Source organism: Podarcis filfolensis (assembly GCF_964270895.1).
Source record: "Podarcis filfolensis genome assembly, chromosome: 8".
In the NCBI taxonomy this organism is placed as follows: domain Eukaryota; kingdom Metazoa; phylum Chordata; class Lepidosauria; order Squamata; family Lacertidae; genus Podarcis; species Podarcis filfolensis.
This window is the reverse complement of record NC_139611.1, coordinates 9,064,394-9,088,377: the sequence shown is the minus strand read 5'-3', so window position 1 is coordinate 9,088,377 and position 23,984 is coordinate 9,064,394. Positions and strand designations below refer to the sequence as shown.

Here is a 23,984-nt window from a genome sequence, read left to right as displayed (position 1 = left end):
GCGAATGCAGGCTGTGCAGCTATCCCAGAAGCCAGAACAGCAAGAGAGATCGCTGCTTTTGCTGCGCAGCGATCCCTCTTGCTGTTCTGGCTTCTGAGATTCTGATTTTTTTTTCATGTTTTCCTCCTCCAAAAACTAGGTGCGTCTTGTGGTCTGGTGCGTCTTATAGAGCGAAAAATACGGTAATTTCAACGAGTCTACTTCAAGTAGGACTGATTCTGGGTACAAGGCTTCAGGGCGTATTCAATGCTAGTCCTAAACAGGCCTTTGTTGGATTCAGCCCTTTGCTTCAGCAAGCCAACCCAAGCAAATCAACTCTTACTGATATTATCTGTATTTTTGATAAACATTTTACCCTGCTTCATGCAAAGTGCTTACTTATTGTTATTACTGTGCAGTCTACAAATTTTGTTAAACAATTGATTCCAGGGAAACTCAGAAGCTTTCAGTTCTAAGCTTGACCTGCTAGATGGCCGGGTGAAAGCCAGCAAGTCCGAGTCTTGCTGAACACTCTGGGCTCATGGCAGGGCCTGGTTCCCCAAAAACCGTACAGCTTCTGGGGTGGCCTCCCCTGTCATTGGAGGTTTTTTAACAGAGTTTGGGAGGCCACCTGTCATGAGATCATTTCAGCTGTGATTCTTGCATTGTAGGGAGTTGGATTAGATGATCCTTGGGGGTCCCTTCCAACTCTACAATTCAGAGTCTATGATTCTTGGAAACTCATTCCCAACACCCTGTTTCCTGGGGAAAGGCACTCCCTCCCGCTGAAAAATTCTGGACAGGAAGGAGGGGTTTTTTTGGGGGGGGGAGAGGCAGGGACTGAGGAGAGAGGGAAGCAGCATGCACACTAAGGCACATATAAAACTCCCTTCTCCTCCCTCCAAAATCCTGGGAACTGTAGCATATCCCCTCATGGAGCTATAATTCCCAGCACCCTCAAACTACAGTTCCCAGTATTCCTTAGGGGGAAATAACGTGCCGAGTCCCTTCTGACTGCTCCCATAGCTGCACCAGTGGGGAGGTTACCATCCACAGCTTACAGAGCATGTTTTAAGCTTGCCCTGAAGAGAGGGAGGTGTTACACACCCAGAGCGCACCGAAGGATTTCCCTAAGCTGGCAAAGAGATGCGGCTTGGCTCCAGGGCTTTTGTTTTTGGATCCCTGAATCCTTACTGCACCTTCTGCTTTTGCCAAACATGAAAGAATTGGGTGGGGAAGGAAATGCCTAAGCATTGCCTCTCTCTCCTCCCCCCCCCAACAAGGCTTTGGAGACGGTTCTTTATCCCGGTTTTGCAAATTGTTTTTGAACTGCTTGACCCAAATTATGGAAGGAGGCAGGCGTGAGTGGAAACCCACAACTTGACCAATGAGCAGGGAAGGATTTCAGACTACTTTCTCAAGGACCTGTTAGCGCTGCTCCCCCCCCCCCCAATTTGGAAGACACTAACCACCCACTCCCTAAAGCCAGCTGGACTCAGCTCATGTTTGCCCTAATCAGCTTAGGGCAGCCTTCAAAAAGTGCAGGGCTACCAGAGGCCCCCAAATTGCCTTTCTCCACGGAACGTCCCCCGCCAAAATCCATGGCTCTCTTAAAAGCAACTCGTGTTCCTCACCCACCCCAAAGGAACGATCCAACTGACTGCAAGAAAGAGGAATGCATCAAAAGTTAAGGCTTCATGAGAGCTTTTGCATGTGTTATTTTTGCTAGCAGTCGCTTGCATTTTGGAAAAAAAACCCCACATGAAATGCAGGGCTAGAGTATCCAAGGAGACCCTCTTTCTCCAGGAAAAGATTCCCCGCCCCAAAAAAGAACAGCCAGGCTTGGCCTTCCTGTTCATCCTTCTTTCACGGAGTCTCTGTCTTAAGGTTCTTTTAAGCCTGGCTGAAGTCCAAGAGACTGGAGGGTTGCCCTGCTCAGTTCCTCTACACCTGAAAAGGTGTTTCAAGCGTCACACGTAGGAAGGGTGCCACACCGCCTCTCTTGCCCCCTCCTGCCCTGACACCCCACAAAGCAAGGGGACAGAGAGATTGTTGTTGCTATTAACATTTCTATACCACTTTATATTTTAGAGAACAAATCTCAAAGCCGTTTACAAAACATTAAAACATCAAATAAAACAATCCAGCATAAAACTAATTCAAGCACCAATGGAAATATTTCAGATCCACCTCTCAAGTGACATTTTGCTTTCCATTTAATTTCTGACTAATTTCAAACACTGGGAAAAATTTGGGGGCATATGGAATAAAAAAATAAAATAAAATGAATGGGCACGGCTAAGTTAGGGCTTTATTTATTGCATTGGCACCCCGGGTTTGTCCTCCAGGGGGCTTAAGGCAGTGTGTGTAGTTCTTCCCCTGCTCAGTTAATGCACACAACAACCTTGCAAGGTAGGTTAGGCCAAGAGAACGCAGTGAGTGGGCCCAGTATTACGCAGCGAGCTTTGTAGCTGAGTGGAGGGTGGGTGGATCTGAGCCCTGGTCTCTCCCAGGCTGACACTCTAAACCAGGGGTCAGCAACCTTTTTCAGCTGTGGGCCAGTCCACCGTCCCTCAGACCATGTGGTGGTGGGGAAATGAACAAATTCCTATGCCCCACAAATAACCCAGAGATGCATTTTGAAAAAAAGAACACATTCTACTCATGTAAAAACACGCTGATTCCCAGACCGTCCGCGGGCCGGATTTAGAAGGCGACTGGGCCGCATCCGGCCCCCGGGCCTTAGGTTGCCCACCCCTGCTCTAAACACTAGGCCACAATGGTGTTCTGATGTTGGATTCAGCACGTGCTCTTGGGCTGGGGAGAAAGACCGCAGGGGACGGCGACTCATGACGCTGGGGAGACGGGTGCCGCCTTTTCAAAGGGCCAGGCAAGCCCTGGCACACAGGGCACTCACTGATGCCTCTTGGCCCAGGGACAGGAGCACCAGAGCCCAGCTCTGCAAACAGTAGCCCATTATCGCCCATGCAAATGCGCCCATCTCCTGTCAATAGCTCCTTATCAGGGAGAGTTAGATAATTGTCATCCACCCACTTGCTTGCTGTTTGTTCTCAACCTGGCTTGGCTCCCTTCTCCATCATGGACTCAAAGATTTGTAGAGTTGGAAGGGACCCCAGAGCTCATCTAGTCCAATGCAGAAAGCTTGAACCCACAATCCATGCTCTACTAACCTTTTTTTAAAAAAAAAATTAAAAAATTATTAAAACGTTTTCATAATACAGTAAGATAAAAAGAAACTAAACAAAAAGCACACAGAGAAAGAGAAAAACAGCAAAAGGAAACCATCCTTTCTCATGGAAGCCTCTGCAAACCTCCCAGAGCCACTGGGGCTGAGCCAGCATCACAACTGGGGACGGATCCCTTCTCCTCCTCCGAAAATAAAACTGCCGAAATCATAATGCCACTACAGTGGTACCTCGGGTTACAGATGCTTCAGGTTACAGGCTTCACTAACCCAGAAATAGTACCTCGGGTTAAGAATTTTGCTTCATGATGAGAACAGAAATCATGTGGTGGCAGTGCGGCAGCAGCGGGAGGCCCATTAGCTAAAGTGGTACCTCAGGTTAAGAACAGTTTCAAGTACGGACCTCCAGAACGCATTAAGTTCTTAACCCGAGGTACCACTGTATACAAATCTGTGCTGCAACCGCATCTGGAGGTCTGGTAGGCTCGCCTCAGAAAGCATACTGCAGAGTTGGAAAAGGTTCAGAAAAGGAGACTGAAAGGAGATATGATAGTTGTCTTCAAATACCTTAAGGCAGGGGTCAGCAACCTTTTTCAGCCATGGGCCGGTCCACCGTCCCTCAGACCATGCGGTGGGCCGGACTATATTTTTTTTGGGGGGGGGGGGAATGAACGAATTCCTATGCCCCACAAATAACCCAGAGATGCATTTTAAATAAAAGCACACATTCTTCTCATGTAAAAACACGCTGATTCCCAGACTGTCTGCGGGCCGGATTTAGAAGGCGATTGGGATGGATACGGCCCCTGGACCTTAGTTTGCCCACCCCTGCCTTAAGGGCTGTCACATGGAAGATGGATCAAACTTTATCTTCTCCTGCTCCAGAGGGGAAGACCAGAACCAATGGATTCAAGTTACAAGAAAGGGGATTCTGTCTCAACATCAGGAAGAACTTTCTGACAGTCTGAGCACCCTCAGAAGGTGGTGGACTCTCCTTCACTGGAGGTTTTTGAGCAGGGACTAGTTGGCCATCTGTCCTGGATGCTTTAGTTGTGATTCCTGCATTGTAGGGGGTTGGACTAGATGACACATGGGGTCCCTTCCAACTGTAGAATTCTAAGCCTGTCCAGAAAGTTGAGTTTTGATCTGTTTCTCATCTACTGTCATTTCAACTTTTCAGATGCTTTAGATTATTGTTAGTATTTATCGGCAACTATTCTATTTTTATTTTGTTATTTTTTTGCAGAACAGCTTTGAGGGCTTTTTAAAGCCGTCAAGCAGTGTACAAATTTTAACACGTAAAGATACTAAAGAAATGCAGTGAGTCTGCTCTGAGCAGGACAAACCCCTTTATCTTAGGGAGCCCCTGGAAAGACAAGCCATGGGAAATGATGTTTCCAAGAGATACAGAGAAGCCCTGGAAGGCCCCCCTTTTTTTGCAGTTCGGGAGGAAAGCTCTGCACAGACTGAGCTACGAAATTTGCAGGCAACTACTGAGCAGCAGCCCCAGATGTCAGGCTCTGAGTCTGCCCCCCCCTCACTGCATGCAAACCCCACCACTGTTTGGTTTCTCCTTGGCACAATACAAACCCACGTCAACAAACTGCGTCAGAGCTCAAGGGTTGGGGGGGTGGGGGGGTTGCTGATCTTTCCCTCCTGCTTCTCCACCCACCCTTTCCTCGCAAAACTAACTCATCCAACTTCAATCCAGGGGCCGCGATAGGCAGACGACTTTTTCTTGGAAAAGCAGGCCGCAAAAGTGGCCTCCCCGGGGGCTGGACAACAAAAGGGCCTCTGCCCTGCATCTGCAAAACAGCCTCCCTTGCGAGGAGCAAAGGTCACCAGGCAGACAGGCAAGCAAGCAGGCAGGCAGGCTCCCCCCCACCACCACAGAGAGGGGGCAGCCTGAGCAACAGCCGCCATTCCTGGGGGTCTCAGCTTGCAAGGAGGGTCAGCAGCCAGCCGAGCCCACAAACCTGAGAAATGTTCCTGGGACACACAAATGCACACACCGCAGGACTCCACTCTGACGCATGGGTGGGAAGGCAGATTTACAGCTGCCTGCTTGTTTTTATAAACAGTTGCTCTGACTTTTTTTCATTCGTTTCTCTTTTAAAATAAATTCATTTTTAAAATGTCACGGTTACAGAGAGGCTGCTCCTGCTGTTTCAGGAGATATACAAGAAAAGAATCTCAAGAGCGATTTTTTAAAATTCTTACTCCAGTATTTTAAACTCTTCCTTCCTTGCAATCCCTTTGCAAACTCTCCTCTACCCTCTCTCAAAATAGCTTCCTGAGTTGCCTCCGAAGGAGGAAAGCTATAATCTAAAGCTGGGAGCCTTCAAGCCTTCCTTCCTCTGTTCCTGTCACTTGGAGGGCCTTCCATGGCGAAGATCAATGAGAATAGAAGGTCCAGGGTATCACATGCCCATTCATAGTAAGGTATCCCTGGAGGTTCTTCATCATATTCATACCCCAACTTTTCTCCATGCTCAAAGCAGTATATCTGTAGCCACAGCAAACCTGAAAGGCCATAGTCCAATACTAACACTCCAGCACAGCACTCCTGAACCTGGTGTCCTCCAGCCGTTTCAAACTACAGCTCCCATCAACCTAAGCCATCTTGGGCTATGGCTGTGCTCTCTGGGAACTGTAGTTCAAATTACCTGGAGGGCACCGAGTTGAGGAAGGCTACTCTAAAACCTCAGCAACTGCAAAACCTCTACATTTGTCAGAAAGCTATAACAACACGTCACTTTAAAAAGACAAAAAATGCCATTGTTTCTCAGCGAGAATTAACCTAATTGGTTTCTGTCATCAGGCTAAGCCTCAAAACGCTTTATGATTGCAAGTGTCCTTTGTTGCTGTCCTAAGCAAAAAGCGGAACGCTTTAAAAATCCTCGATCCGTCAAAACACCTGAGTCTACTCTCTGCAAGGCTATTCAAAACCTTTCATGCAGACTCACAAGTGCTATTTTCCTCCCAATCTTACAAACGTGACATTTTTGCACAGGGCATGCAGCTGGTCCCAAGGCCAGACTCTGAGACTGCGGCACTGTCCTTCCGACATCCTGGTTGCTTCTGTCTCAACAGATGTTAAGACATGGTCTTGAGGGTGTAAGAGCAGCCTTGCTGGATCAGGCCAAAGGCATGTCAGTTTCACCCAGAAGTCAATATGGACAGCTGCATATCTCTGCATTGCAGGGGGTTGGACTAGATGATGCTCAGAGCCCCTTCCAACTCTTATGGTTCTATGGTGCCTTTACAGCACCCGTAAACCCAAGGTTCCTGATGACTAGGGCTGGGCAATATCTGGCTTTCAACACTGTGATGTATCACCAGCTAAACATCGCAATATACTGATATATCACGATGCCTGAAATAAGGATGGAGATCTGTAGAGGCATTGGCTGGCTTCATGGTTTTCCCCACATTGTGATTTTTGCATAGCGCACATATCATGTTCCGTGATATATCACCAGGTCAGAAATTATGAAACCGGTATCCTGATATGGATTTCAAACCGGTCCGGGATGATATATAGCCCAGCCTTACTGACCACCCTTGTCTTCTGGGGAGAGGGGGTGCCTCCTTTTTTGTCTGCACTTTTGCTCATGGGGGGGGGGGCAGTATCTCAGCACTAGCAGCTTTTCCTTCTGAAAAAAATGGGTTTTTTGGGGCGTGCATGACATTTGGAAATCTTTTTCCAAATGTGCTCCCTGGGTTCCCCCAAAACAGTTTGGGGTGCCTCAATTTCCAATTACGTGCACACATATATTCAAGGGCCAGACGACCCGACAAGGGGCAGTGACGGGGGGGAGCAGGGCCGTCTTATTCATAGGTGCTAGGGGTGCAGGGCACCCAGGCGCTGGGCTCTCAGGGGCACCTGGCCGTGAGTCTGGTGCCCGAGAATTGAGTCCGGGGAAGAGCCCGCCTGTCAGTCAGAGCACCGCAGCGGGATCTTCTGCTGCGGGCGGCTCTGCACCATGAGTTTGGGGGTGACCAAGCCAGCGAGATGCTGAGGCGGCCGGCTGGCTCTGCCCTCCTGCATGCCTGGGACTGGGCAACCTGGGGTGGGGGCGTGCATCTTTGCATATGCTTAAGACAGCCCCGGATGGGAGACACGGCAAGAGGGGAGTTGGGTCACCGGGTACAGAACCTTATAAAGTCGAAGAGCATATATTTAAAGCAGATGAACATATGAGCAAATTAAGTTAATAAGGATATGCAGATGATATTAAAAATAAACTCAAGGAACCGCGGAAAGAGAGGGAAGGAAGTCAAGTTTCGAATTCTCAAAATGATTGTGAAATTAGTGAAATGTACAAACCTGAAAAGCATAATTTGTTTGAGTCAGGAGGGACCCAAGGGTCATCCAGTCCAACCCCCTGCCATGCAGGAACCGCCCAGTCCTACAACCAACCTGGGGGCCGCAGAGACCTGCATGCGGTCCCTCTCAGCGGTTCTCAAGCTGCGGCTCCCCAGATGTTGTTGGACTACAACTCCCATCATCCCTGAGCTGTGGCCTTGCTAGCTAGGGGTGATGGGAGTTGTAGTTCAACAACATCTGGGGACCCACAGCTTGAGAAAGGCTGCAAAGCGGCACCGGGGAGCCGGCAAGTGGGATGTGGAAGCGGGAGGCACCCTCCGCTTGCCGCCGCCGCCGCCTCCCGCTCCTCAGGCATTCAGAGATAGACTGCTCCTGCACCTGGAGGCTCTCTCTCCGCGCGGGCTTTGCTAGGCCGCCTCCCTTCTCGCCACCCGGAGGCTCCTTCTCCGCCTGGGCGCGCTGAGGACTAGCCGTGTGCCTGGCGCTCTCTCGGGCTGCCTGCCCGAGCTCGGGCGTCCGGCCCCGACCGAGGCCTCGCGGCGGCCTGGCCCGACGCCCTCTCTCCACCCCGCGCCCGGACTCACCATGGCGGCTGCGCGGCGCTCGCCTCCCGTCCCCTCGTCGGCCTGGCCGGGCAGCAGCTGCGCGCCAACTGAGCGCCGCCGCCGCCGCTGCTGCGGCGCCTCAGCCCGGCCGGAGGAGCGGCGTGCAGCCGGTCCAATGGTGGCCGGACGGGAGGGCGCACCTGGCCCCGCGCAGCCAATCCGCGCCCGGGGTTGGGGGCGGCGTGGGCGGGATTTCCTCGCCCGGGAATTAACCCTTTCCTCGTGCCCAGGTGCGCATCTGCAGGGAGGGAGGGAGGATGCCGCTGGGCTCCCGACTCCCATCTTCGCCGTTTTGGTACACAGTATATCAGCTCCTGGATATCTGGTAGAATCGTAGGGTTGGAAGGGACCCCCGCAATGCAAGAATATGCAGCTGTCCCTTGCGGGGATCGAACCTGCAACCTTGGCGTTGCTAGCTCGACGCTCTAACCGACTGAGCTAAAGCGGTTTAAGCTACTCCAATGCCCTTTTAAAATGCTCTGGGGGGGATTATTGGGTTCTTGTTTTTGTTTTTATTATGTGTTTTGTGTTTTTATAGTGTGATTTTATGTTGTGAAGCATCCTGAGACCTGTGTGTATGGAGTGGTATACTATACTATATTATTATTATTATTATTATTATTATTATTATTATTATTATTAATACATGAGCTAAAAGGTTTTAAAGTACAGTACAGTATTGTAATTATTTCTTGATTTTTTTTGTAAGCCGTTTTCAGGTTTGCTGCTGCTGTTTTACGGCAGTTAAGCTGTATATAAATGTTATGAGATAAATAAATCAATCATCCCTGACCCCTGGCTGGACTGACAGGAGTTGGAGAGATAGGAACTACAACTCCCATCATTATCCCTGCTGGCCACGGCTCCCCCATCTCTGAACTTGACCCTCACTTGCCTGTACCACTTCGTCTACCTCCATTGCAGCTCTTGGCTTCTTCCAACACACGGATGGGGAACATCTGGCCCACCAGATGTTAGGACTACAACTCCCGTCCTTATCCCTAACCCATTGGCCATGCTGGTTGAGCCAGACGAGTGTCAGAGTCCAAAAATGCATCTGGAGGAACGCAGATGTTCCCCATCCCTGTTTTAATCCCAGAGTGGAGAACACCTGCGGCTTTGCAGATGCCCCTGGATGCCATTTCACATCATTATCCCTGCCTATTAGTCATGCGCTGTGGGTTAAACCACAGAGCCTAGGACTTGCTGATCAGAAGGTCGGCAGTTTGAATCCCCACGATGGGGTGAGCTCCCGTTGCTCAGTCCAGCTCCTGCAACCCAGCAGTTTGAAAGCATGTCAAAAGTGCAAGTAGATAAATAGGTATCGCTCTGGCGGGAAGGTAAACAGCGTTCCCGTGCGCTGCTCTGGTTCGCCAGAAGCGGCTTAGTCATGCTGGCCACATGACCCGGAAGCTGTACGCCGGCTCCCTCAGCCAGTAAAGCGAGATGAGTGCCGCAACCCCAGAGTCGGCCACGACTGGACCTAATGGTCAGGGGTCCCTTTACCTGTATTATTGGGTTATTGTTTTTATTTTGAATTTATATGTTGTGGTCTTTTTTGTGAACCGCCCTGAGACCTCTGGGTATAGGGCAGTATATTAATAATAATAATAATAATAATAATAATAATAATAATAATAATAAATAATATTGGAAGGGGTTGGGCTAGATGACCCTTGGATCCCTTCCAACTCTCTATGATTCTACGATTCTATTCTTGTTGCAAAATAACCGCACACAAACAAAAAACCTTGTAAAACATCCTGAAGGTCCCAGGCCTCAGAGAGGTTAGGCTGGCCTCAACTAGAGCCAGGGCCTTCTCGGCTGCGGCTCCAATCTGGTGGAACGCTCTGTCACAAGAGACTAGGGCCCTGCGGGACCTGACATCTTTCCGCAGGGCCTGCAAGACAGAGTTGTTCCACCAGGCCTTTAGTCAGGGCGCAGCCTGACTCCCTCCTCTGGCAACCTGCACAGAGTTTTGCTTAATGGTTGCCATCAACTTGATTTTAATTAATTTTTATAATGAAATATTCTGGAATGTTGGTTTATTTGATTGTTGTTAGCCGCCCTGAACCCGGCTTTGGCTGGGGAGGGCGGGATATAAATAAAATTTATTATTATTATTATTATTATTATTATTATTATTATTGTGTGTGATTTTAACCATAATTATAAAACTGGAATAAAGTGAAGGGGGAAACAAAGAGGGGGAGATCCTAGCAACACGATGGCCAATTGCTTTTGGTGTTGACGCAATGCACCTTATTTACAGAGAAGAGAGAGATGCAACTCTGCCTCTTTCCCCTTTTGCTTCCTCCTGGAACACCCCCCCCCCCCACGCTTGGTGGTTTCTGGTTTCTCTGGTAATCAAATCAGTCTAAGCCCGTTCTGTTTGCAGAATGGAAACTGTTCTCTTTCCGTTACAGATAGCAACAGCCATTGTGGTACCAAACCTCTTTGAACGCAGAGCAGCCCTGCCAGGACCTTTGCCCACAGTTACCCTGATAGTCTCTCTCTCCCTCCCCCCCAAATTTATGATAATTTGTGAAATTTATGATTTTATTTCTTATACAAACCCTGAGACACACCGTTGCTCCCTGCCACCAGTATCTGCAAATGTCTGGCTCATTTAAGACTACAGTGGGTTACATACGCTTCAGGTTACATACGCTTCAGGTTACAGACTCCACTAACCTAGAAATATTACCTCAGGTTAAGAACTTTACCTCAGGATGAGAACAGAAATTGTGCGGCGGCAGCGGGAGGCCCCATTAGCTAAAGTGGTGCTTCAGGTTAAGAACAGTTTCAGGTTAAGAACGGATCTCCGGAACGAATTAAGTACTTAACCTGAGGTACCACTGTATATGGAACCTTCGTTCTCAATCATGACAGAACTCACAGGTGGAAAATACTTTTATTTTTACAAATCTTCATTATTTGCCAAGGGAGCCTTTGTATGAGTGAATACTTTTAATATCCCTTTGGAGCTGCCCTGGATCTTGGTACTTTTGTCCTTCTGAGCTGTGACATTTTGTGCTTTAATTTTTTGACGCTTCGTTTTCCTTTTTGCTATTTTTGCACCTTTTGTCGATGTTAATATACCAGTTTTTTAAATAATAAAAAACCCCGAAATGAAACCTGCTGTTCGATCCGCCACGAGTAACAACTTCTGTGCAAATCTGACACCGAAGCAAAAGAGTGGGTCAGGAAATCTACACGGGCACAATGCCCCCTTTCTTTTGGTGGGGCAAGCCTGCCTAGGAGATGTTCTTGGGGGGACTGGACCATAGCTTCCCCAACCCACCGCAATTCGTAAGCATCTCCAGCTCATCCTAAAAATAACCCTTGGGTTTTAAAACTGGTTGACACAAGACGTGCAAACAGTTTAATGACTTGGTTGGCTTGCGAATGTCAATATTAATACTGACTGTGGAGTCAAGGTGGGCTTGTGATGGTTCGGTCGAAGCCGGGACTTCCCTCATGGCCTGTGCCCAGCGGGGAGCCTGTCTGAGATTTTGGGAAGAGGTTGGGCTGGGGGAACGAGAGATAGACTAGAGAGAGGAGGAGAGACGGCAGGCAGCCAGCCCAAAGATGCCCTCCAGATGTTTTAAACTCCTAAGAGGAGGAGGCAGCGATACTTCTGAATCCCAGTGGCTGGAAAGTTTAGGAGGGGAGAGTTGGTCTTTTGCTCAGGTCCTGTTTTCAGGTTTCTGGTTGGCCCCTGTGAGAATAGGATGCTGGAGCCAATGGGCCGCCTTTGGCCTGATCCTCGGTCCAGTATACCTGAAGGAGCGTCTCCACCCCCATCGTTCCGCCCAGACTGAGGTCCACCTCCGAGAGCCTTCTGGCGGTTCCCTCGCTGCGAGAAGCCAAGTTACAAGAAACCAGGCTGAGGGCCTTCTCAGTAGTGGCACCTGCCCTGTGGAATGCCCTCCCACCAGATGTCAAAGAGAAAAATAACTACCAAACTTTTAGAAGACATCTGAAGCCAGGCCTGTTTAGGGAAGCTTTTAATGTTTAATAGGTTATTGTATTTTAGTGTTTTGTTGGAAGCTGCCCAGAGTGGCTGGGGAAACCCAGCCAGATGGGCGGGGTATAAATAAATTATTATTATTATTATTATTATTATTATTATTATTATTATTATTATTATTCTGCAATGCTTTTCTTATGGACTGGTGGGAGATGTAGACCAAAACATCTGGAGGGCATCACATCAGAGAAGTCTGCTCTGGGGAGGAAAATGGAGGCAATAAAGACCCGGTTGCACTTATCAGCTTGAGGAATCCCAGAATCTGCAAGGATTTGCAGGGGAGCAGAGAAGCTTTCAGCAAATCCCAGCCCTTCCTGCACCCAGTTTCCTTCTCTCTCTTTCCATCTCTCTCCCGCTGTAATCAAAACCAGACCACCATCATTGTGAGCGACATTACCCCTCTCTGGTTTAAAGGAAGGACCAATCTGAACAACAATTGAGGAACAGCAGGGAAGCCACAGTATTTTTGTCGCAGAAAATTGAGCTTTGACACAAGTTCAAGATGAGTTGGTGGACGTCCAAGCAGAACGGTCTTGCATCTGCAGAAGTCCCAGGTTCACAAATATTTAGCCACCCACCCAACCGTCCTGCCCCCACAGGACCATTGTCAAACCTCCTTCTGCAAGCCCCTTCAAGGTTAACAACAGGGTGACTTTAAAAGCTGCCCGGACAGCTGGAAGATCCAGATTTAGAGCAGCGAGGGAGGGGGAGAGAGAAAGGAGTTTATTTGTGCCAAGGTTTAATTCCACACCAGTTGTTTTTTTTTAAAGTGTCAGAACACAATCGTGGAACTTGTGAAAAAAGAAGGAAAGAGGGCCTCTAGTCATGTGCAGAGTGCACCTCAACTGATTAGCCACAGCCCAGCACAGTCTGGTGCTGTGCATAAGAATGTTGGAGTAGGACCTGGGAGAGCCAGGTTCGAATTCCTATTCAGCCAGAGAGTTCACTGGGTGGCCTTGGGCCAGTTACTGTCTTTCAGCCTGGCCTACCTCCCAGGGTTGTTCTGTGGATAAAAGGGCAACTGTTATTAGAAGTATCTGGGGCATTTTCAAGGGTCTTTTGCAGCAGCAGCGTCCAACTCCAGCTGTTTTCTCCCCAAATCTCTCTCGGCAACCCCTATGGAATGCTCCCCGCACCCCAAATCCGCACCCAAATAGGTAGGAAACAAGGTACAGCAGGGCTGCCTCTGGTGGTCCTTTGCACCGTACTGGCTGAGGCTGATGGGAATTGTAGTCCAAAACCTTTGGAGGGCAGATCTGGAGCAGGAAAATGTCGCTCATTGGAAATTTCTAGGCGCAGGGCAGATCAGGAGATGGGCTTTCCAAGCAGAAGCGGCTTGCCCTGTCTTTTCAAGGGTGGTTCTGGAAGCAGCCCAGGGAAAATATACACCCCTGTATATTTTCACACCCACTAGACATGGGTGTGCGTTTCAGGCCTTGCATGCAGCTTGGCTCACTGGCACGAATGATCCAGAGCTGTTTGCAAGTACCACTTTGGTTCTGCCCTGGGACGGGGCCAGCCCAATATACCGTATTTTTTGCTCTATAAGACTCACTTTTTCCCTCCTAAAAAGTAAGGGGAAATGTGTGTGCGTCTTATGGAGCGAATGCAGGCTGCGCAGCTATCCCAGAAGCCAGAACAGCAAGAGGGATTGCTGCTTTCGCTGCGCAGCGATCCCTCTTGCTGTTCTGGCTTCTGGGATTCTGAATATTTTTTTTTCTTGTTTTCCTCCTCCAAAAACTAGGTGCGTCTTGTGGTCTGGTGCGTCTTATAGAGCGAAAAATACGGTATTTTGCTGCCTGAGGAAATGGAGAAAGGCACCGTTCAACACTGGTGATGAACGCATCCAAAAGAGCACTTTAGGGGACCCAGGAGAGGCCATGGGGCAGTAGAAGGACTTGGTTGGAGGGTTCAGGGTGAACAGCTAGGGGTTGCTGTTGTAGTCCCCTCCACCACACCCCTGGATCTGTGAAGATGCTGGACTGGATAGGCAACTGGCCTGATCCAGAAGGGCTGTTCTTATATTATCATAGCACCTCAGCCAACTCCCCCCCCCCCCATTTTAAAAAATATTTCTTTTGCAGCCCCAGCGCTGCCGTCTGAGAGAAGAGACTGACAGCGCTAGGAGGTGGGGGAACGTTTATTTGCCAACACTGCAGCCTGCTGGCCAATGCTTGGAACTGCAAGAGAGAGAGAGAGAGAGACAGAGCCTAGCAGAAGCTGTGTGTGCGTTGTGCTGTGCTGTGTGTGTTGGCCCTTGACACCTGCAGTTTTTAGAATTCCTCACATAAAAAAATATATTTTTAAACTGCTGCCCGGTGGAAATCTTTTAAAGTCAAACAACGGATGAATCGGCTAATGTCTCAGCAGCCCTGCTAATTATTGTATTTTTCTCACCAGGAGAAGCTGCTGCTGTTTTCTTCAGAACTAAAATTCCTTCTGCCTTCTTGCCAGCAGGGAGCAAGCTGTGAAGGTTCTCTGTTAATTAGTTACTCGGTTGCTGTTTCGCTTAAGGTTTATCTACCTTAATGTTTGATCCCAGCTTTTTGATTCATTAGTTATGCTGCTCGGTTATGCCTTGAACTTTAAAAAAAAAATAAAATATGGAAAAGGCTGGGATATAATTGTTTCAGATAAAGAGGACATGGAATTCTCTGTCTGGCCCTCTTTGTAGATATAAAATGCATTCTGCTGGACTGGTTACAATCTGTTTAATGCCATGAATGCACCTCTCAAGTTTTTGATGCCCACAAAGAGTTTTCTCAGGTTACCTGTGATTGGGGACACACCACACCCACCAATCCTGTAGAGCAGCCCCCCCCATTAAACTAGTCTGTGAATGAAATAGGCAAAATCAGAAGTGGTATAGTGATTGAGACATCGCTCTGTATACCATCTTTTAAAAAGAGTATTCTTATATTTAACTTATCAAAGGTGGGGGACTAAAATTGAATCAAATAGTTATTGCTTTTTTTTGTATTCATGCTAAACAAATGTACATTTGGAATATGGTTCGGTATTTGTCAGTTTAATGACAAAACCAAATTATTGCTGTTGGTTTTTCGTACTGAGAATTTTGTCGTTTTATCTTTTATTTGTAAACCACTTTGAGGTTGGTTTGTTTGTTACAGTCAAGTAGTGCACATAAATGTTTATGAGGTGAATAAATAATAAATATATATCCCATGTATATCAGCACATCAGTTCTCAGCCTCTCTCTTTTGAAATAATGTGACACACACACACAATTTTATATGTATGCTGCACTGCCACAGTTCAAACCATGCTCAAGGCAGCTTGTAACATGAAAAAAAATTCGCAACTACAATATAACAAAGATAATCACAAACAATAAATAAACATTATCTAATTATTGGGAGCTGGTGGAGTCTCCTTCCATGGAGGTTAATTTATTTATACCTCGCCCTCCCTGGCCAGAGCAGGGCTCAGGGCGTCTAACACCAGTAAAATTACAATTAAAAATAAAATTAAAAAAGAAACCAATTTAAAATACAGGTTAAAATATAATTAAAAATGCAGCCACATTTTAATAGTAGCCCATAGATCAAAACCATAAGGGTCAGACTGAGTCCAAACCAAAGGCCAGACGGAACAGCTCTGTCTTGCAGGCCCTGCGGAAAGATGTCAAGTCCCGCAGGGCCCTAGTCTCTTGTGACAGAGCGTACCACCAAGTCGGGGCCAGTACCGAAAAGGCCCTGGCCCTAGCTGAAACCAATCTAACCACCTTGCGACTTGGGACCTCCAAGGTGTTGTCATTTGTGGACCTTAAGGTCCTCCGTGGGGCATACCAGGAGAATCCTGCATGGAAGAGGGGTTGGACTAGAGGACAATTGAAATATACTCAGAGTCGCAAAGTGATTTCATGCTCTTTATTCAGCTCATAGTGGTGAGAAGGAATGAATGAAAGTCCCCTCAAAGCATCTGCTTTATATACATTATTTACACAATGGGCTGCACATGATTGGCTAATTCCGGAATTCTACTGGCTATCAGGTTGTGGATTCACTTCTATCTGGAGCATGATTGGGTGGTTCCTGCCAACCAATCATACTGCTGCATTGTTCTAGGACCAATCAGACAGCTGCATTCTGAATCCTATTGTTCTAGGACCAATCAGACTGCTGCCTTTTGGATCCTATTGTTCTAGGACCAACCAGACTGCTGCAGTTTGGATCCTAGTCAACTCAGTACATAACAACAATTCCCACACGAATCATAACGAGATCTAAACCGAAGACGGGGGGGGGGGGGGGACACCAACAGCTGAAATTGATGGACTATGCAGAATTAGATAAACTAACAGGAAGAATTCGAAACCAGCGGGAACAGAGATTCACAGAAGACTGGTGTAAATTTATGGACTATTTGAAAAGTAATTGTGATGACCAGATTACATTTGTAGGTTTGCAAGAGGTTTTGTGAGCTGAATTATTGCAAAAATTGGTAAAGAGGAGAATTGTTAGTTAAGATAATTAAAGGCAATATGAATTTAAGAAGTGCAGAAGAAGTGATAAGAATGGGGGATCATCAGAGGCGCTGATGGAAGTCCAAAAAGATTGTATAAGAAGTGAAGTTTTGTTGCATGTATGATAAGTAATATGTTAAAATTAATAAAAAAAAATTTTTTTTAAAACAACAACAACACCCACAGCAACAACACTCTGTCGGGGCCTGGGGACGCTGCCTTTGGGGACTGAGCTGCCGCCTTCTGCATGCCAAGCAGCTGCCCCGACGCTCAGCCCCGCTGGAGACAGAGACAGAGCTGCCTTTCCGTTCCCGCCCGGCAGAGGGCAGCAGAAGCCCGCCTGGCTCTTGCGATGGGGCAGCAGCCAGTCCCTTTTCCTTCCCAGCCGAGAGGGAGGGGGGGGGGTCCAGTGACTGACACTCCCTGTCCCCCTCCCTCCCTCTCCCCCTTTAAAAAGGCCCGCGGGGCCCTCCGGCGATGCCCGCGCTGCAGGCAGATGGTGCCGGCGCAGTGAACGAGGGCAGCGGCTGGCGGAGGAGGCGACGCGCATCAGAGCTGGAGGTAAGGCTATGGGGACAGGCGCCCCCCAGGGAATCCCCCCTCCTCCGGCCCCCTTATTCATCCTCCGGACAAGGGGACGCTTTTCTTTCCCCCTTCCTCTTCTCTCTCTCTCTCTCCCTCCCTCTCTCCCTCCCTCTTCTTTCTTTCTTTCTTTCTTTCTTTCTTTCTTTCTTTCTTTCTTTCTTTTTTTCTCTCTTTCTCTCTTTCTCTCTTTCTCTCTTTCTCTCCCGAGCTCCTTTCCCGGACCACAGCCCCCCTGCCCATGTGCAGAGTGCCTTAGCTGCGGACTCCCTGGTTTCAGCGCGCCGGGAGATGAGGGGAAGGGGAGGCGAGAGAGATGCTCTTTCGCTCCCCCGCGAGGGGTGGTCCTCGGGGGAGACAGGTGGGCAGCGGGGGGTGGCCAAGCCCCCCTTCAGCTTCCTCTTGCTGCCAGCCGGGATGGGAGTTTCTGAAACGGATCCGAAAGAAAGGGGCGCAAGAGCAAAGGGCTGGGGGCAACACTTGGGGGGGGGGGCTGCAGCGCGGAGGGGGCGGGTTGGCAAAAAGGAATAAATTACAAGGAGGCAGCTTTAAGGGAGATCAGAACACAGCCGGAGCTCTTACTGTGGATTGAAGGGAGCTCCGGGTGAGCCCAGCCAGCCCCGCTCCCCGGGGGTCTTTGCTCTGCTGGGCTGCAGGGGGTCCGGTGGAGAATATTCCTTCCGCACGGTCAGCTTCAGGTGGAGATGCCTTTTTTGCGCCTGGGACCTCCTTTCTGCGACGCTGGTCCTCTCCCACTGGGCTATGCTCCGTCTAAAAGATTCTAGTCCTCATGGTTCCAGAGGAATTTGAAGAGGAGCGCAGGGAGCTGCCTGGTGCGGATTCAGTGTCGTCTGCACTGGCTGGCAGCGGCTCTCGGGCAATGGTCCCTCTCAGCCCTAAGTGGAGATGCCTTTTAGGACTGAACCGGGGGTGTGCAAAGCTGGGGGTCTGCCGCTGGGCCGCAGCCTCCTTGCCCCCACCCCCTTTCTCTCCAAGCGCCTCTGTGGGGCAGAGAGATTTCTGGCATGGTGGCTGCTCCTTCAGCTCCTCCAACAGGTCATTTGTGTCCAGCTAGGAAAAGCAGGGGCTGCTCCCTCCCTCCACCATTCCCCCAAAGTCAGCAACCGTTCCCCCACCCCCTCCCCATCTGCGATGCATTAGGAAATTTATTCCTGCACCAGACATTGCCTTCCACAATATTCCTGTACTACATTTTTAGCTTTCAATAGCACTTAACACCCAGCAATGTGGTTTCCAAGAACGACGGAAAAGTTTTTGCAAAGGTACCGTCTCCTTCGTGGTGGCAATTTCATTGCCTCAGCTGTTTGGGGTTGGGGTTTTTTGGGGGGACGCCCCATTCTTTGCAGGAGTTTCCTTGCATGGGGCTCTGTCAGGTGACCTTATAATCCAGGCCAGGCAGCAAGACTTGAACCCAGGTCTCGCTGGGAGAGGAAGAGAGGCGTGAGATTCAAGAAACAGAAGCAATGCGAAACGAAAGAGTAAAGCGTGCTGTGAACATGAAACAAGGTGAAAAATCGCCCCCAAACTGAAAATAAATAAATGAGGGACTCACAACAGGGAAGAATATCCTCAAACATTTCCGTTTAGCCGTCTGTCATGGATGCTTGAACTGAAGTTTCTGCATTGTAGGGGGTTGGACTAGATGACCGTTGGGGAGCCCTTACAACTGTAAGATGCTATGAAAAGGCAAGCAAGAGGGGGCACAGCAGAAGTGTATAAAATTCAGGACGGCATGGAGAAAGTGAAGGGAGCAAAGTTTCCCTCTCTGTCTCCTTGACACTAAAGAACTCCAATGGAAGGTTTGAAGATTCAGGACAGATGCAAAAGAGTCCTTCACTCAGCACATAGTTGAACAATGGAACTCACTGCTGCAGGAGGCAGTGAGGACCGCCAAGGTGGATGGCTTTAAAAGAAGATTGGGCAAATGTCCAGGGAGGAGAGGGCTATAGCTGCCTACTAGTCGGGATGGCTTTGCTCTGCCTCCATAGCTGGATTCAGGAATGCCTCTGAATCCCAGTTGCTGGAAAGCACAGAATAATTATAACCACAGCCCCCACAGCCTGTCCTTAGATGTGGTGTGTGGGCAAGACTGAAGAATTGGTGGCGGCGGGATGGGGGGGAGGAGGAGAGGCAGGGGGAGAAGCCCATTTACAAATCAAATGGGGGGAGGGGGAACCCAGCAATTTAGCAAACGCATAATAAATTCAAAGTCACAAAAGAAAGCAGGCAGAATGAGGCAGCCGCCTCTGTTGGCCAATTGGGTTATTGATGGCTAATTCTCCCTTTCCCCAAATCTTATAAGACCTTTGCAACTGGAGTGCCTGATGGAGTGTGTTTCATCTGCTGGTTGCCACTAGCCTTATAAACCCAGGAGATGTCAGGTATGGAATGCAGTTCCCAAGTGCTTAAATTCGCTCTTTCCTTTGTCGCTGCAACCCGCCTGTAGGGACATAGGAAGCTGCTCTTATTCCGAGTCAGACCAGCAGGTCCATCTAGCTCAGCGTTGCCTACACTGACTGGCAGCAGCACCCTGGGGGTTCAGATTCAGGGGTCTCTCCCAGCCTGGAGATGGCATTGGGGAACTGAACGTAAGATATTCCTGCCTGCAGGGCAGGGTCCTCTGCAACACAGCTCTGATCCTTCCCTGATATGTTAAAATTATTTCAGTGCACACATGTGTCCCCTTCTAATATCGTCTAGCACTCAAAGCAAGTAAGAGATCTTAGAATTGTAGAGTCGGAAGGGACCCTGAAGACCATCTAGTCCAGGGGTCAGCAAACTTTTTCATCAGGGGACTGGTCCACTGCCCCCCAGACCTTGTGGGGGGGCCAGACTATATTATGAAAAATATAAATACCCTGCAAGCTGGTCCCACAGCTGCCTCTGGAGGAATGCACTCTGCACGCGCTCAGGAGTGCATCTCAGCGCTGCCGCTCACTGGCATTGTTAACGAGCAGCAGCTGCTCCATTGGCCCATCCCCGCAGAGCTCCCAGCGCCCTGCACCATGCGCTGCGGCCCGTAGTCCAAGGCCAGGTTGGTGGGCAGGCCGTGCACGCAGAGCGCCAGGCAGGTGGTGCGCAGCTCACCCTCCAGCTGCTCCAGTGCAGCTGCCGAGCGCGCCTCCAGCAGCGCTGAGCCGGGCACCAGGTATGGGGCCAGCAGGCACACCAGGCTCCGGCTGAAGCCCCACTATGTGCCCGTCATGATGCCCAGACCCGCTGCCTGCCCGCCGGCCTCTCCACCTATGGCCGCGCTGGGTATACCTGCCCAGTTGCATCTGCGGCATCTGGAGCTTCCTGCAGCCAATCCAAAGCCGTGCCAGCGTTGCAGAAGTCAGTCCCCGCGCAGCAAGGCGTCCGGGGCCTCTTCTCAAGGAAACGCTGTGCTGCGCCAGTTTAGCTCAGTGTGGGGACTGACTGAGTGGGCGGCAGGGTCTGTGGGCTGGATTTACAAGCCTGGTGGGCCGCATCTGGCCCCTGGACCGTAGTTTGCCGACCCCTGATCTGGTCTAACCCCCTGCAATGCAGGAACTCGCAGCTGACCCATACGGGGATCGAACCCGCAACCTTCGCATTATCAGCACCATGCTCTAACCACCTGAGCTAAGCTGTGCTATATGATTCCGAGGCAGCATAGGCTTTACTTGGTAAATCAGGCCAGGGGGCAGGGAAGGTTCTTAGCAAGCCAGGAGTTGCCTGATGGTGCCGTGTGATTACAGGGTTTTAAAAACAGGCTTTTACTGTAGACTCCTTGCCAATATGTTCAGGCTTATCTGTACATTGCAGTTTTGTGAGCGTCCCTTGCCTTCCTGATCTCATCACACTGCAGCCACATATTATATCTCAGCTCACAAATGTATAACTAGCTGTCTGGACTTGATATAACATTTCTGCTCTGTCATCCACCCGTGCCCTGTCTTATAGACTTAAAGCGCATAGGTAAAGGTAAAGGGACCCCTGACCATTAGGTCCAGTCGTGGACGACTCTGGGGTTGCGGCGCTCATCTCGCTTTATTGGCCGAGGGAGCCGGCGTACAGCTTCCGGGTCATGTGGTCAGCATGACTAAGCCGCTTCTGGCGAACCAGAGCAGTGCATGGAAACGCCGTTTACCTTCCCGCTGGAGTGGTACCTATTTATCTACTTGCACTTTTGATGTGCTTTCGAACTGCTACGTTGGCAGGAGCAGGGACTGAGCAATGGGAGCTCACCCGGTTGTGGGGATTCAAACCGCCGACCTTCTGATTGGCAAGCCCTAGGCTCTGTGGTTTAACCCACAGCGCCACCCGCGTCCCTTAAAGTGCATAGCTTCCCACAAAGAATCCTGGGCACTGCATTTAGGAATTGTAAGCCCCTTGAGGGGTAAGCTACAGTTCTGGGAATTGTTTGGGGCAAGCCGTGTTCTTAGTTGTTGGATGGTGTGTGCATGCAGCCAATTGATACTATAACTCACTTAATACCTTCATATCCCTCATACTGTGGGTTGCAGTGGCTCTGGCGAGAAACCAGCAGCAGTTTCCCCACAGTGTATACCCTGCATGGAGCTAAACCTCCCTTCTTTTGCATGTCAAGGAGCAGGAGCAGGTTATTGCAAGGCTTTAGATACGCCAGATTTCTCTCTCCCCAGGCCCAACACCTGTGCTGATTTTCAGATTTGTCTCAACTTTTATACTCGATGCTGGAATTATCTTTGTAATCCCATCCCCTTGACGGGCAATCACGCAGCTATGCTATTGCATGTTTCGTTGAACTTGGTAATAGGAAGGGCTGTCCCGTGGAAGAGCTTGTTTTCTGCTGCTCGACAGGATAGGACTCAAACCAATACATTAAAAGGACAATACAGTGGTACCTCGGGTTACATACGCTTCAGGTTACAGACTCCGCTAACCCAGAAATAGTGCTTCAGGTTAAGAACTTTGCTTCAGGATAAGAACAGAAATCGGGCTCTGGTAGCGCGGCGGCTGCAAGAGGCCCCATTAGCTAAAGTGGTGCTTCAAGTTAAGAACAGTTTCAGGTTAAGAACGGACCTGCGGAACGAATTAAATACTTAACCCGAGGTACCACTGTAAAAGAGATTCCAACTAAACTAAATATTGTGCTGAGAGTTCTATATCCCATTATAATTCTCTTCTCAGTGGAATAGGGATGCTGGTGGCACTGTGGTCTAAACCACTGAGTCTCTTGGGCTTGCCGACCAGAAGGTCAGCGGTTCGAATCCCCGCAATGGGATGAGCTCCCGTTGCTCGGTCCCTGCTTCTGCCCACCTAGCAATTCGAAAGTACACCAGTGCAAGTAGATAAATAGGTACCGCTGTGGCGGGAAGGTAAATGGCATTTCCATGTGCTCAGGTTTCCATCACGGTGTTCTGTTGCGCCAGAAGCAGTTTAGTCCTGCTGGCCACATGACCCGGAAAGCTGTCTGTGGACAAACGCCGGCTCCCTCGGTCTGAAAGCGAACTGAGTGCTGCAACCCCATAGTCGCCTTTGACTGGACTTAACTGTCCAGCGGTCCTTTACCTTATCATTTAAGATATGAGAGGAGCCAGAGGCCCTTTCTCACAGAGCACAATGTTGGGGGGAGTCCTCTTTCGAAGCTCTGTCTCGCACCCAGTTCCTCCTAAGCTGGCCTCATGCTGCCTTCAGGGATGGTGGAGAATCTCACCCCCATTCCCAGGGCTGCCCTAAGATTCAACTGTCCATCCGGTTGGATTCTGCCTGTGGAATTGGGAGTCGGGAGGGTGGTGAAATGCTGCCCTTTTTGCCTCAGTCAGCAAAATGTCTTGGGCAGGCCCTGATTCTCCCGTGCTCAGAGTTAAGGCTGCAGCCCCTATGCTTACGGCTGTATAGCACGAGGCTTACTTCTAAGTCAACCTGGATTGGGTTGGGCTGTGACTCAGCTGCAGCGATCACAGCTGAAACATGTCGGGATTCCTTCTCTCTTTTTTTTTTAAAGTAGATTTATTTTAATAAATTTTTATTGATTTTCCAACATATAATAGAACACAACTAACAACTAACAACACATAAACAAACAAACGTACAAACACGTATAATTTCTTAACCTCCTTTTCTTAAACCTTGTTTCAACGACTTCCCCATACCTCCCTTTTCTGCATCCCTATTTTAAACTTTTCCAGCAACCCCTAATTTCAATGCTTATAACTCAGTTTCTAATCTTTTCCCTCTTACCCAATTATTTATCACTGCAATTCTGTTTTACATTACCCATGACATTTTAGCACTCATTAATTTTACAACAGTTCTTAAGATAAACTTTAAATTTCTTCCAATCTTCTTCCACCGTCTCTTTCCCTTGGTCGCAGATTCTGCCAGTCATCTCAGCCAGTCCCATATAGTCTATCACCTTCGTCTGCCACTCTTCCAGCGTGGGTAGTTCTTGTGTCTTCCAATACTTTGCTAAAAGAACTCTTGCTGCTGTTGTAGCGTACATAAAAAACGTCCTATCTTTCCTTGACACCAATTGGCCCACCATGCCCAGGAGAAAGGCCTCTGGTTTCTAATGAAAGGTACACTTAAGTACCTTCTTAATTTCATTATAGATCATTTCCCAGAAGACCTTGATCCTTGGGCACGTCCACCAAAGGTGGTAGAAAGTACCTTCAGTTTCATTACATTTCCAGCATTTATTATTGGGCGTATGATAGATTTTTGCAAGCTTGACTGGGGTCATGTACCACCTATACATCATTTTCATAATGTTCTCTCTTAAGGCATTACATGCCGTA

The 23,984-nt window shown here is 49.1% G+C and overlaps 3 protein-coding genes across 6 annotated transcripts in view; 2 read left to right on the top strand and 1 right to left on the bottom strand.

Annotated features, from left to right (window-relative positions):
* The window catches only part of ECE1 (endothelin converting enzyme 1), a 73,736-nt gene extending 65,478 nt beyond the window's left edge, over positions 1–8,258 (bottom strand). Inside the window, exon 1 of one of the 4 annotated variants that reach the window (XM_083629388.1) lies at positions 8,099–8,258. In XM_083629388.1, the coding sequence (XP_083485514.1) occupies positions 8,099–8,101 (3 nt within the window). In that variant the 5' untranslated portion in view covers positions 8,102–8,258. Of the gene's footprint in view, positions 1–3,033; positions 3,166–7,514; positions 7,587–7,892 lie in introns of those variants that run through there. The other 3 variants (XM_083629391.1, XM_083629386.1, XM_083629390.1) reach the window with 3 other exon arrangements.
* The window catches only part of FAM131C (family with sequence similarity 131 member C), a 569,848-nt gene that overhangs the window by 489,190 nt on the left and 56,674 nt on the right, over positions 1–23,984 (top strand). The gene's annotated exons all lie outside the window — the stretch shown is intronic.
* The window catches only part of ALPL (alkaline phosphatase, biomineralization associated), a 58,867-nt gene continuing 51,910 nt past the window's right edge, over positions 17,028–23,984 (top strand). The window contains exon 1 of the mRNA XM_083629493.1: positions 17,028–17,199. The gene's annotated coding sequence lies outside the window, so the exon portion shown is untranslated. The remainder of the gene's footprint in view (positions 17,200–23,984) is intronic.